The sequence below is a fragment of the Saimiri boliviensis genome, chromosome 4 (genome assembly GCF_048565385.1).
Source record: "Saimiri boliviensis isolate mSaiBol1 chromosome 4, mSaiBol1.pri, whole genome shotgun sequence".
NCBI classification, from domain to species: Eukaryota; Metazoa; Chordata; class Mammalia; order Primates; family Cebidae; genus Saimiri; species Saimiri boliviensis.
This window is the reverse complement of record NC_133452.1, coordinates 2,843,785-2,858,064: the sequence shown is the minus strand read 5'-3', so window position 1 is coordinate 2,858,064 and position 14,280 is coordinate 2,843,785. Positions and strand designations below refer to the sequence as shown.

General features: G+C 42.0%; 1 protein-coding gene across 20 annotated transcripts in view; it reads left to right on the top strand.

Annotated features, from left to right (window-relative positions):
• AFDN (afadin, adherens junction formation factor) overlaps positions 1-13,963 on the top strand; it is a 143,467-nt gene extending 129,504 nt beyond the window's left edge. For 10 of the 20 annotated variants that reach the window (XM_074397148.1, XM_074397145.1, XM_074397141.1 and 7 more), the window contains 4 exons: positions 4,288-4,422; positions 7,665-8,160; positions 11,210-11,294; positions 11,847-13,963. In XM_074397148.1, coding sequence (XP_074253249.1) covers positions 4,288-4,422; positions 7,665-8,160; positions 11,210-11,294; positions 11,847-12,000 — 870 coding nt within the window. In that variant the 3' untranslated portion in view covers positions 12,001-13,963. The remainder of the gene's footprint in view (positions 1-4,287; positions 4,423-7,664; positions 8,161-11,209; positions 11,295-11,846) is intronic. The other 10 variants (XM_039467220.2, XM_074397147.1, XM_039467245.2 and 7 more) reach the window with 4 other exon arrangements.
• The last annotated feature ends 317 nt before the right edge of the window (positions 13,964-14,280 follow it).

Below are 14,280 nucleotides of genomic sequence, written 5' to 3'. Positions count from 1 at the left end.
ATAACGGATACTTGTATCACATGGATGAAGTGAGAGTGAAGATTTTAACCATAATTTTCTGAATTCATATTAAGTGCTCTTTCTAGGACACAAAAATGCCTGCTTTTATAACACAATAGTGGCAGGAACCATTCTCTGGAAATTTACCTGGTTTAACAAATCTCTCAGTGGCTAGGCTCAGGTTTGTCTTGTTAACGCACCTTAATGGGTCATCTGCTGACTCGGAGAGCCCACAGGAGAAATTCCAGCCCTGGGGGTAACAGCAGTGAGAAAAGATGTCTTCAAAGATTTCAGCAGCCCTGCTGCTTTCCTTACACAAAACCCAAGCTGGGTCTTCTTGGGTTTTTTGTGTGAAACTGTAGAAACGGGCCACACCCCTCTTGAGCATCCCAGGTGTAGAAGGGGCTGAATTAAAAGCCTTATAAAAATTTCAAGCAGGAATTAGTAGGAAGCCTAATGTCAGAATTGTTTCTCCAGAGAAACCTCTCTGTGGGAAGCTAGACAGTATTTTGTCTATTCAAATTGGAGTACCCCTGGAATGAAAATGGGCCTTGCCCAGAATATCAAAGCCACAGTATAGTCACAGTGCATCTCCAGGAAGGCTGTTTACTCAAGGAGTTAGGAGCAGAAATATGTTCACATTAAAGCCAACATATACGTATTACAGAGTGGAATGCAGAGTTTGGTTGCATAAAAATAGTTGCCCTGAAAGAACTTCAAGTTGATGTCATAGGCCACTTGGAGCCACGCTGTCCTACCTGGGGATCACTCCGTTTAGTGTCTGCCACAAGGGCATTTCAGCAGCTGAGCTCTGGGTCTTACAACTTGTAATAAAATGGTCGTTTTACTTCAGCCTTAAGGAGCGTGTGGGCTGTGCTACAGGAATGGAGCTAACACTTTCAGAGTACCACGCGCTGTCGTGAATGGTTTTTCTGCTGTCGTTTAAGACATTCTGCCGCTCTGAGAGAGGACTTCGCTTTCCTCCTGAGGAAATCGGGTTCGTAAGACAGAGACTTTTGCTTGGTCTAAAAACCAGGTGTTAGGGTACCAAAGGCACCCAAACCTTCTGATTCAGTCTTTTAATTTGTAATAAATGATATAATCAGGAGTTTTCTTCATGTTTTTGTCCTTAAAATTTTTTTAGGGTAGACATTTTTAACGGGAGGGAGGATGCACAGAAAAAGTCTGTAGAGAAAAGGGCTTGAACAGTCGTGTTTTCAGTGATTTGTTAACAGGTAAAGGGTATTATAACCCTATTTTATGTTCAGATACAAGTTTCATTTTCATGATACAAAATTAGAAGTACAAAGAAAGACCTGAACGTGTGTGTGTGTGTGTGTGTGTATCCTGAGAAAATGAAAACACTTGTTTTGGGGAATGTCGACTACCCGTATAGCAGAACCTTGGTTCAGGCTTGCTGTATACTGACTCTTTGGTTCAGGCTTGCTGTATACTGACTCTTTGGTTCAGGCTTGCTGTATACTGACTCTTTGGTTCAGGCTTGCTGTATACTGACTCTGAAATCCCAGCATAGTTCTTGATTTAGAATAACTTTTAGTCTGCATGGTCTTGATTCATCAGGTAATAGTTATTTTTTTAATCTATTCTGCTCTCCCCTCAAATATCACTTCCTGTATCTTTTCATTCTTTTAATCAAAGTGCTAATGTAATAGGCAGTTTGCATTGGATTGCAGGGTGATTAAGTTTGTAATTTAAGTTCAAACATCCTTTAACTGTTACTGAATGTCAGTAATCCATACAATTCAATATATTGTTTTAAACTATTATTTTGAGTAAATTAAGAGATTCTCATTTTTTTCATTTAATCCTTTGTGAATAGTGGGAGTAAAGCAGCATAGCTTTAAAGAGCAAAACAATTTATGTTTTAGAAATGGAAATAGATGAATTAGCCAGAGAGTGGAAAGAAACTGCCTTGATTACACTGGTGCTGGTTAATTTGCTTCCTTTACGAATAGTAACTAATGAGCTGAATGCAAGGAGAGGCTCCTCGCTTACTACCTTCCAGATTTGGAAGAATCGAGGTTTTTAAGAAGAAAGTGCCTGTTTATAGATTTATAAGGGAGCATCTGTACTTACAATTATGAAAATGATCATCGTTCTGAATTCTTACAGTATGCTTCTATTTAAAAGAAATGCTTGGCTCTATCATTGTGTAACACTTTCTTGCTCAGCACTTACTTTTAATTAGATCTGGAAAATATTAACATGAATTAGTCTGTGCTTTGTTGGAAAGGAAAAGACCCATGTTATATTAATGCAATTTTACATTCCACCCTTAATTACTTTTCTTTAGAATATTTAGTACTGTCACGTGCTTTATTTTCCCATTTTTGTTTCTCATCACTCCTGACCCCTGAAGTTCTTGCTGAGTGTTTCCGTCCTTTGCTGTGGCCTCGTGGGCAGGAAGCCCACGGGGAGCTGCGTCTGGTTCTCAGGGGTGAGGCATCCCTGACTGCTTCCTTCCAGATTCTTAGTGGCATCCGCTCCTGCCATAAACACCCTCAAAGCTAGTAATCCTAACATCCTTCTGGGGCAAGTGTCCCCAAACTTTTTACACAGGGGACCGGTTCACTGTCCCTCAGACCGTTGGAGGGCCGCCACATACTGTGCTCCTCTCCCTGACCACCAGTGAAAGAGGTGCCCCTTCCTGAAGTGTGGCAGGGCAGGGCGGGCGGGGGGGCGGGGGTTGGGGGGGAATAAATGGCCTCAGGGGGCCACGTGTGGGCTGTAGTTTGGGGACGCCTGCTCTGGGGTATGAGTAGGTTGTCTTAAAGAGACAGTTCAATTTGTCTCTTGGAGAAGGCAATTTTATTTTTTTCTAAGATGTTTTATTATTGTTTATTGGCATGAAAAAGCCTAATATCACAGGTTAATTTATTCTTTCTCACCAGATACAGTTTTTTCTTCACAGAAATCAAGGGAGAGTGAAGTTGTTAGATTTTTATTTTAGTAAAAGTACATATAAACACAATTCAAATCCCAGAAGTTAGCATTCTTACATTTCTGCTACAATTTATAGACAAACTGGTAATTCTGCAGAAATTGAAACACATAGAAATTTTATTTAGGGGATTCCTGCAGAGGTTAGAGATTGAACTAGATTAAACCAGATGGCTTTAAGTTTCATTTTGATCCTAGAAATATTGATTCATTATGTATGATAATACAGCTGTGAGTGTTCCTGTGGTCCGGGTCTATGCCAGATCAGAAGGAAATGGAGACCACAGTTTTCAAAGTTACCATTATCTTAGACCAGAACAGCAGAAAAGCTGTGTATCCAAGTCAGAAAGGGAGCGTCTCGCTGCTCCGCACTGGTTGTTAGTCCAAGGCTTTTCTGTGGAAGAGGTATTTCCAACCTGCAGTGCACAGAGATGTGAGCAGAAGGATAAAGGAACTAAAAAAGAAGAAACTCAGGTATTTAAGACATCCTTAACTAGATGAGTGATATGAAGGAAAGGCGTTTTTTGTGTGTGTGTTGTTACAAAAAGGCAGAACTTGAATGACCAAAAAGAAAAGCAATTAATAAATCGTTAACATAAGAAGTTCTTGACTAGTGGTTACCTGAAAACAGAATGGATTGAATTGACTTAGAGTCAACATTAGGTCCACACGGAAGAGAGCTGAGTAGGGCTCCTTCCCGTCTGTCTCAGAGTCCATGGTGCAGAGTTTAGGTTACTCCTGAGTCAGGAGGGAATTCTTGAAGGCCAAGGTGGGATGTGGAGGGAGCTGATGGCAAAGAGCAGAGGAGAGAGGGTGGCAGGCCTTAGTCCCTGGAAAAGATGGATGACTGCCTGACCCACTAGAGTCACATGGGCTGCTTCTGGTCCTACCCACAGAGAGACGAGTGGGGGCCTCCGTCTTCTGCAGGACATTCATAGTGGGAATTAAATAAAACGGGGATGAGAGGAGAAGGTGTGTAAGTGTGTTCTGCAGTCCATCAAGTGGGGTCTGTCTGTTTGAGCCTATTAATTTACGTGAATACATTAACTAAATTTGTTCTAGTAAAGGAATTGTGCTTGTTGAAAGTGTAAATGTATATGATAACTCTGGGATTTGTGGAAACAGTGTTTAGGTAGTTTATTTTAAAATCGTAGAGCTAGAAATAAAGTTTTATCTTCCAACAGTGATTTTAAGCTGGTATTTTCTATTTAACCTTCCGTGTGTGTGTGTATGTGTTTGTGTGTGTCTACTTGTCTTCATGTGAGCATTTTATGTCTTGTGTTGGTGGAGCTTGTGGAGGGAAAGTTAACGTCAGTCTGTTGTTAGTTGCAGGACGAGGAGCGGAGGCGACAGCAGCAGTTAGAAGAGATGCGTAAACGCGAAGCCGAAGACCGAGCGAGACAGGAGGAGGAGCGCCATCGGCAGGAGGAGGAGCGAACAAAACGAGACGCTGAAGAAAAGGTTATGGTCCTCTAAGGGCAGCTAGAATGTTACCAAGTTAGCCTGAACGTAATCGATTGGCTGGGGCAGAGCGGGCTGGAAGTTCTGTGTGTCTTAAGATGCACAAGGCAGAGCAGGGCCTGGCTCCCCAGCTTTTGTGATTGGACCAGCAACTCTACCCCGTCTGGCCCACCTACCTCTCTTCTGGACTGTCTCCAGATCCCTTTCTCTACCGAGCTTTGTCTCCCTCAGACTTCTGAACTCTTGGGTGTGTGTAGCAGTGAGCCTCTTTGCAAAGGGTTCGTTTCCTTGGGCACTCATCTTTACTGGACATGGCCGAGCTTGTCATTGTGAAGGTGACATTTGTTCAGTGATTGTTTAAATGGCATGTGCACCATGGGAAGCAGTAGGAACATAGTCAGACAGTCGGCCGCTATACAGCATTTCAAATAGATGGTTTACTCAGATCACTCCCTTCTGGTTGATGGTAAAGAGAGCAGATGGCTTAGAAAACATGATACAGGAGGATGTAGTATGTAATCCACTATATATTCTGAGTTATTTATTTTCATGTGTGTGTGTGTTTTTAAGTCGAGTACTGCTTTTAATTGAATTTTAAAATGACAGCGAATTTTGACATTCTGAGAAATGGGGACTTGGAAATGTTGCTCTCCAGATCACCCTTGGTCCTGTGTGTGTGGCCGACGCCCTCTTGATAAAGAGGCAATAGCCATTGAGCTCCCCGTGAGGGCCTATCTCATCCCGAGGGGACTGTGTGTTGCTCTGTGTGGTTTGAGAGAAGCTGTTCTTCTCTGTTACTTCCCTTCTATGAAGGTAGAAGCTTTCAGTGTTACAACTTCTGATGGGGGGAAAATTTAGTTTTTATTAATAATTCCTTCTTTGATAGTCTAGTGAACTACATTAATAGAACAGTGTACTGTTCACAGAAAAGAACTTGTAGGGAGTTTTTTGTAGTGATACGATCTTTTAGGATACAGAACAGTCTAAGAGTAAGCTTGGTAGATACGATGCGATTCACTTAAATGGAGTAGAGTGAGTAATGTAAGGACACACACCTGGATTCAAATTAGTGATTTCTGCATTTTGTAGACCTTTGCCCTTCAAGTTTATCATCATATTATCTGTTGAGTCTGAACAGCATTTGAAATCCTCTCAAAGAGTTTGAGCTTTCAGGATTAGGTTTCCCTATGAGTCTTTCACTTGTGTAATGGTAAGTCAAACTTGATAATCTTTTAAGGAAATCAGATTTCTAAAATGCTGAGCTGCTTGATGTGTAAGTGTTGATGGTGTTTACTGTTGCTTTGCTGTTCCGTGACAGCCTCCCGGGCTGCCTGGAGGGCTTTGCTTTTCCAGGGCAGTGCCACCTTGACTGTCCCAGGCCCCGCATGGTGCCCATCGCTATAGGTGGGCCCAGTCCTGGCCATGCTGGGCCTCAGCAGGGCCAGTCGGGTTGTCACGGCAGTGCAGTCGGCATGCAGAGAGGACCAGGCCATGTTTTTCCTATGTGGAGAAACGGGTTATTTAATCTTTCCAGCGTGTTTTTATAACTCATGCTTATGTCAAATACTCTTGATTTAGTAACTGCTTCTGTAACTAAGTGGTCACTGTAAAAAGAAGGCGAGTAACCTATTTTTGTATCAGAATGTCCAAAACTGATAGGTTTGGTTTGTTTAGAAAAATGTGCCATTCATGCATTTGTTTGGTAGAATAAAGTCATCTTGTAATTGTATCTGCTCTTGGTATAACTGAAAGAGGATGTTTTGATTTCTCCCTAAAATGTTATCAAGCAACTGTTCTTCATGTTAATACTAAGATTCTTGATGCTTGCATTTAAAAGCCACAAGAAGTTATTCTGGTTTGATTCCTCCAAGGGAACACTTACTTTGTGTAGACAAGAAGATAAGAGTCTTTCCTTCAGGATTCTTAAACATAGAGCAAGAAGATACAATGAGAAGTTGGGCTCAGGGCAGTAATTGGGGTTGGCATTTATTCTTAAGAGTTTTCTCCCTCAAAAGGTGAAGCAGTGACACTGCGTGTTCACTGTGTGCGTGCGTGCGTGCGCGTGCGTGTGTGCGTGCGCTTGCGTGTGTGTGTGTGCGCGCGTGCGTGCGTGTGTGCGCGTGCGCATGTGTGTGTGTGTAGAACTCTGGAGGGAGTAGGGCAAAAATACAGCATGAAATTGAAAATAGGGACTAACAACTTTTAACTGAATGCCAGCAAGGTCTCTAAAATTAGTTTTCTTTGGTTGAATGAGTTTAAAATTCATTGTACTTCATTTCACCGCATTGAACATTTACTCAAGGCAGTTTATTCTGTTTGATCTTTCACCCCCCTCTGATTTACTTTTTTCTTGTGCTCTAAAACTTTTGTCAATCCTTTAACAAAACTGTGCTGTTACTTTTTTTAATGTTAAAAGAATCTTAACACTGTCAACTGTAGCTTGTTCAGATGTATGTCAGAAAAAAATGTACAGTATGTGTCAAAATATATTTGAATATCTTGTTGCTGTTGCTGTTAATGCTTGGCTCTCTAGTTTTCTGTGTGTTAGGGAGTTTATTGGGATTTGAAATATAAGTTAAGAACTGTGGAAATCATATTTTTTAAGATTGTTGCTTTGGGAAAATGAGTGTTTTTTTTTTTGTTTTTTTTTTTTCATTTACGGTTTCCGGTTGATTTCCTTCCTAATAACTGGAAGTAAACAGGGTGGTTGTATCGCATCCTCCTTGTCCAGGAAGGACTGCTCTTCTGCATTCACAAGGCTCAGTGAAAAAGTGTTAAAGGTTGCCTTTCAGAAAGTGCTGGCCATAGGAAGCCAGTGACAGTCTGTTATTAGTTTTGCATTACCTTTAAACACAGCAGTAACAGGTAAGTTAATATCCTCCCAGAAACAGAAGAGGAGAGAGAGAAGGAAGTAGCAGGAGCGCGGAGGAAGGAAAGCAGAGGAGAATTAAGTCCACGGGGATAATGGAGAGGCAGCAGTGACTGGGAAGCAGGAGCCTGAGAGGTCATCCATGCTGTGCTTTTGAGCAGTTTTCTGTCCAATAATCCAGAATAGTATGAATGTACTTGTAAGTCTGGGGAGAAGACTCTCTGGATGGACCTGCTGCTTTTGTCATAGTAATTGTGACTATTAAACTTTGACGTCAGTATGGTGATGAGGACTGTTCCCTGTGAAGGCCCAGTGGGTCAGCTGTTGCCTTCTGACCTCTGACCTTTACACTCTTGTCTATTCTCGCCCGCAGAGGCGACAGGAAGAAGGGTATTACAGCCGCCTGGAAGCTGAGAGGCGCAGACAGCACGACGAGGCGGCACGCAGGTTGCTGGAGCCCGAGGCGCCCGGTCTGTGCCGCCCTCCGCTTCCCCAGGACTACGAGCCCCCATCCCCGTCCCCCACGCCCGGCGCCCCTCCCCCGCCTCAGCGAAACGCCTCCTACCTCAAAACACAGGTCCTCTCCCCTGACTCGCTGTTCACTGCCAAGTTTGTTGCGTACAATGAGGAGGAGGAGGAGGAGGACAGCGGCCTAGCAGGTCAGGATGAGTACTCCAGCACAAGAAGGTTTCATGGGGACCTTCTTCCTGGCCCTCTTAAGCCACGCCCGGCCTCCGATGGCATCTTCCTCTCCAACTCATTCCAGCCACCCTCAGCCAAAGCCAACAGTACTGCACACAAAAAAGACCAGCCCCCGCCCCCTCCAAAAAAATCCAGCTTCTGCCATCCCAGCCACTGCAAAGGTAGAGGTAAAAGAGTGACAAATCAGCCTTCTTTGTCTTAATGATTGGCATCTCTGCACACTTGCCCTGTACTATGGTCCATGACGATCGTACTTGCTTTGAAATTTGAATGTCACATGATCACTGGTCTCAGCATGGTGATCTTCCTCTGCCTCTGATTGTCATGTCTGTGCTGATACTTTTCAGTAGATGTCTTAGTACTTTGATTTCTTCTACACTTGAAAAATCTCCGTTTCTTTGATCAGCTGACAATCAGTCCTCCTCTTGTTCCCAAATAATCTGAAGTACTGTTGGTCTTGGCTTCCTCTTTCTGCCTCTGCAAATGATCTTACATTTGTTTGAATAAGTGCCTTTTCACATATTTTAGTGTCTCTGAAGACAAAGTGTTACAATCACATTGTAAGTGTTCCTTATTGAATGTGGGTAGAACTTTCTGTTCTGGGTTAAGTAGCCTATGAAGTAAATCATACACTCTGATGGTGGTTTGGTTGGTGTGGTTGGAGCATCTGCTAGGCGAGTTAACTTAGCTTTGTGACCTCAGTGCAGGCTGCCTCACACCAGGGCAGAGGCCCCAGTCAGAGTGAAATTCCTCTCATTCATTTCTCATCTAACTGGCTTCACTCCTTCCTGTTACCTGCACTCTTAGCACCAAGTAACACCATCAGCCAGACCTTAGCAGGCATGCAGCTGCCATTAGCTAACCCACCCCCCTAAGCTGACTGTAGAGCGGGACAGCTCTGTGGCGACAGTATCTAGAGGCTGTCACGGGACAGCTCTGCAGGGACAGTGTCTAGAGACTGTCATGGCTCTGTGGGGGACAGTGTCTAGAGGCTGTCACAGGACATTTCTGCAGGGGAGAGTGTCTAGAGGCTGTCACGGGACAGCTCTGCAGGAATGGTGTCTAGAGGCTGTCACGGGACAGTTCTGCAGGGGACAGAGTCTGGAGGTTATCACGGGACAGCTCTGCGGGGACGGTGTCTAGAGCTGACAGCCTCTATGGGGATGGTGTCTAGAGGGTGTCATGGGACGGTTTTGCAGGGGACAGTGTCTAGAGGCTGTCACAGGCACACATTCAGTAGTCAGGGTGTTCAAGACAGCATGTTTAAAATACAACTGAATTTATAAGGATTCAGATTTCACACTAATCTTACCTTTAATGAAACTGAAATTCTGGCACTAAACATCTTCAGATACAGGAGTGTTACTTTTAATGAGTGTATCAGAGTCTTCCAAATCCTGCATCATTCTGCATAAACAGTGCATGGTACTCGACAATTCTGAAAAAAGAATATTCTAAATCTTGATGTAACCGTCACTCAAATAACAGATGAGTTTTGCCAGAATTCTGTCTTCCTCCCTACCCCAATCAGAACTTTGATCTGCTTTGAAGGTTTAATAGTTAGGTGGAGTCACTTTAGAAGCCAGAATTAAATCTTTTTATGAAATTCAGTTGTAAATATCTATAATTCACCTTTTAGAGAAATTTATGGAATAATAGTAAATTTTGAAGCAGAATGCCATCAGTCTCCTTGTATTGAATTGTATAAACTGAACTTAGAGATATTTCTAAGTGTCATGACAGAAACCGTGGGGTTTGGTAGCCAAGTATTACAGTGAGGTGTCACTGCTCACCATCTTGGCTCTCGGTCCTACCACTAACCCTTATTTTACTTCACACGTGAAGTACCACACAGGACCAGGTCATAGCCTACATCCGTTTGCTCCGCCTCTTTGAAGACTTCTTCGTAATATACAGAGCCATCTGCACCCTGTGCGGGGCACATTCTGACCTTGCCTTCTCATTTTGCTAGCATGTCTCATTCCTTGCTCAGCTCTGCTTCTGTCGGGAGCACTCAGTAAAGCATGCTTCTGCAGATGGACTTGGCTTCTTCCACTGGGCAGTGAGAGGAACAGCATTAGGGAGTGAATTGGAATGAGTAATAACAGATTTGCACATAACGCCATTTGAAAGATTCACCACTAAAGCTCTTTGAAAATGATCAGTGATACGGAGTATTCATAGATAGTCAGCTGAAGGTGTTTGATACTCTTAAGTCTAAAAGTTCTGAAAATTTTGAAGAATTAATTTTACCAGTGGGAAAAGCCAGTATCATTATTAAAAGAAAGCTCAAAAGATACAACGTAATGTTTTTTTTTTAAAAGATAAAAAATTTGGAATTAAAATGGAAAAATTACTCTATGCAGCAGTTTATCTAAAGGCCCACTGTAGATTGTCACAAGATAGAATGTGTTTTTGTTGAGTCTTTTGAGTCTTTGTTGAGGTGGTGGGAAGCCTGAGAAAGGGGCAGTGCGAAGAGGCACCTTCAAAGGCAGCTCTGCCCGTCTGCAGTCTGCAGATGAGCTCTGCACAGCAGGCCGTTTTATATATGAAGGGAAACAAAAATGCATTTTTGTGCAAGTTGCTTGAAAAAGAATTTTAATGTGAAAAAATTGCACTGTTGTGGCCTGTTTAATCCAGTATTCGTTGCTGTCAGTGTTTGCTGAATAGTTTGAGCATTTATTACTCCAGCCTGTATTCCACCGTAAGCAGATTTTTCAAGTGTGAATTTTTCTAATGCTGCAATTAATAGAAATACATTAATACCAATTCACTACGTTATGATTTTAATATGACATTTATTATTACTTGGATACACTTAGTGATATTACTTGGATACATGTAACACTTGTCTGCATCACGTCTTTTGATCCTCAACAAACCACTGAGGTCAGTGGGAACGGCGCAGATGCTGCCGGTTGGTTGGTGTTACACCAGCTCAGAGGCAGAGCTGGGCCGTGAGCAGTGTTCCTGTCTAATGATGAAGGGCATGAGGTCCGTGTTTTAGCACCTTTTGAGAGTAGTCATTGGGTTACTCAGGCCACCGATAGAGAAGAATTTCAAATTGATGAAACTTCGATAGAATATAAAGGGTCTTTTACCATCCTACTTAATCAGTAGAGGTATTTTTTATTCTCTGAGCACTGCGTCTTTATCATGAGTAAAGCTTGAAAATAATCAGGTACTGTAACTTGTATTGTTTCTTTCACGGAAAAGGACCAAACTCGTACCCAGGATCTACTGGGGCAGCTGTTGGAACCCATGAGGCGTATCGGGATGCAAGAGAGAAGCGCCCAAAAAGGTGTGCACCGTTGTGCTAGACAGGGCCCCTGTGTGTACCTGATGACCCACCCTTCTTCACAGCACTTTCCAGTTATATCAGCAGATTTCGTGGCTTCGCTCTATGCCCCAGCTGTTCTTAAAACATGGAATTTGAACTACTCAGAAAAACCATCAGTACCATTCTATCGCTTATTATTAAATTTGATATATTTAGAGATGCCTCTCAAGTACATGCAAGATTCCTTAAAATGCTGTATTTTTCAGCTGTACCCCTCAGGTGACTCTTGTTTAACTGGTAAGAATTGCCTGCCTCCTAAAATCCAACTTGCAGGTTTTTCGAGAGTTGAATATGGTTGCGGAAAGTGAATGTTTTAGTAAAGAGAACATGTTGCCCTTCTTTTCTAGATGGCTTTAAATACAACCCCTGTAATTGCAGTGACAGGAAAGGTTATCACACAATTTAACAAAGAATGAGTCTGAAAATTGTAATCGCCATTGTGCAAATGTGTGTAATTGTTGGCAGGTTGTTTGTAGTGTGTCCAGTAATCTTTTGTGTTGCCCTCTTATGCAGCCAAGATGCAGATGTCCCTGGAAGTTCTGGAGCCCCCGAAAACTTGACATTCAAGGAACGCCAGCGTCTTTTTTCACAAGGTCAAGATGTATCCAATAAAGTGAAAGCTTCTCGTAAATTAACAGAACTGGAGAATGAACTGAACACAAAGTGAAAAACAAATGAGGAGGACACCTTGTCTTTACCCAAAATCTTCTCAGCTGTGGGTGTGTAGGTGTGAATCTAAGAGGAAAGGGGAGGGGGGTTATATTTCTAAGTGATTTATCATTTCTGTTTCTACAATTGTTGGGATTTAGAAATGTTTTAATTCCAAGAAATTTTATTTTACTTTATCATGAGGTTGCCATTTATGTAATTTAAACACTTGTCTAATACCTTAATTATCTAACTCACATGAAGATAAGTTTTTTGTTGGTTTCTTTTTTGGAGTCTTGAGTTCAAAGGGGTCAGCACTAAGGGCAGGAGGGAGAATGGGTGTGTCTTCGTCCCATCTTCCCTCCGTCATCCCCCTGAGGAGCACAGAGAAATTCTGTTTCTGTTCTTCCAGAAACTTCATTCTTGCTGTCAAGCAGACAATAGCTTGAACTCTTCTGACTCTGGTTGGCTCTGTTTAGTAGTGACCACACACTCTTCTGCCCAAGAAACAACATATGACGACATGCTCCTCTCATGTCCCCTGACCCTGATCGTTCTATTCTGCATCGTGAAACGGTTTAGGCCAAAGCTTCCTGTGCAGTGATGCACACCCAAGACTTCCATCTCATTCCTCGCAAATCTGAGCTCTCATCAATTCTAAATATTTGATAATTTTTAATTCCGAATGAAGAAAATTTTGAGGATTTAAGCTTAGGGGATTTTATTTTTATAAATACCAGATTATTGTTAGACTTAATAAATCACTGGTGAATTTGAAGATGACAGTTACATTAGAAAGTTAATGCTTCAGCTCTGCCAAGCCGTCTGTAAAGTCTCATTTGAGCAATGTTCATGTGACTGGGAATGGCAGAGAATGGGAGGTGAGGAGGGACCCTCAAGCACAGCTGTCACTGAGAATATTACATTTGAAGAAGAAATAGGTTTTTCAGCTGTATACCATCAGGAAAAGGAAGGAATTCAACCACAGGGCATCTGTAACTTAAATATTGTAAGAATAACTCATATGGAAGTTTGAACTATTTTTTTACACTATAATAGAGTTATTTAATTTTAATTTGTTGAATTATTAGTTACCACTGTCATTTCTTCAGCTATAGATATGTGGCTGATGTTGGGGAGACGGACCTCAGTGTGTTTTATGTTGTCTGGTGTTAAGATAATAAATTACTTTGTGATTACAAGCAAATTTTTTATTCGACAAAGCCCTCAGTGGGGTCCAGATGATTTTTCTGTACCATATTGTTCTCTTACACATAAATATGTTAGGGAAAAACGCACACTTTCAAAAAGAAACATAGGGGCTTTTACTGCCTTAGAAATCACTTTTAATAAGAGTTGTATGATAAATCATTAAAATGCGAGTGTAAATATTTTTTTATGTCTATCAGGGTTCTCATTTGAAAGTGTGCTCTTACTGTTTCCTTGTTTGAGTAAGAGAGTGAAATGGTTCTGGGTGTTTCGGAGGGACTTGCTTGCTTGTGGCAGAAGTTCTAGGAAAAGCAGGCGCCTCCCAAATACCTTGAGAACACTGGCGGCCTTAGGTGACTAAATCCACACTTTCTTAAAAGAGATGCAGATGAATTACTTTTCTGTTAATATATAGAGAAATACACATGACGACATGCAAATATGTGTAAATATCTACATACAGGGATATTTCTATGTGTGGTTGTAAAACCCATCAACAAGTGGATTTGGCCATCTTTGGGCAATTAGGTCAAATGTGAATATGTATAAAAGTGCTTTTCCTAACTGCATTACTATGGAGAAAACACCCACACTGCTGTAGTTTCCACTTCTGCTGTATTTCAGTTGCAATCTATTTTTAATAAACTTGGTATGTATTTAAGTGTATTTGCTATTGTTTTGAAAGTGCTGACGAAGTTTATATTTGTAACATCAGCCTTCCTCGCCTGTCACTTTCCATCTGTCTACTGACATTAAACACTTACTGAATATGACTTCCATGTCAGGTAGTGTTTTTAATTTGTGGGGAAGTGAAGTGTTCTTTTTTTAAAAAATATATATATTTTTTTTTTTTAATTTTTTTCTTTTTTTATAGAGACCGAGTTTCACCATGTTGGTCAGGCTGGTCTCGAACTCCTGACTTCAGGTGATCTACCCACCTGGGCCTTCCAAAGTGCTGGGATTACAGGCGTGAGCCACTGCGCCCAGCCATTGTGGGGAGTGTTCTGTGCCTCGTCACACAGCTCACAGGTGGCGGTCTGAGTCTCATGAGCCGTCCAGGTGCCCAGGCCTATCCAAGCCATTTCTTAGC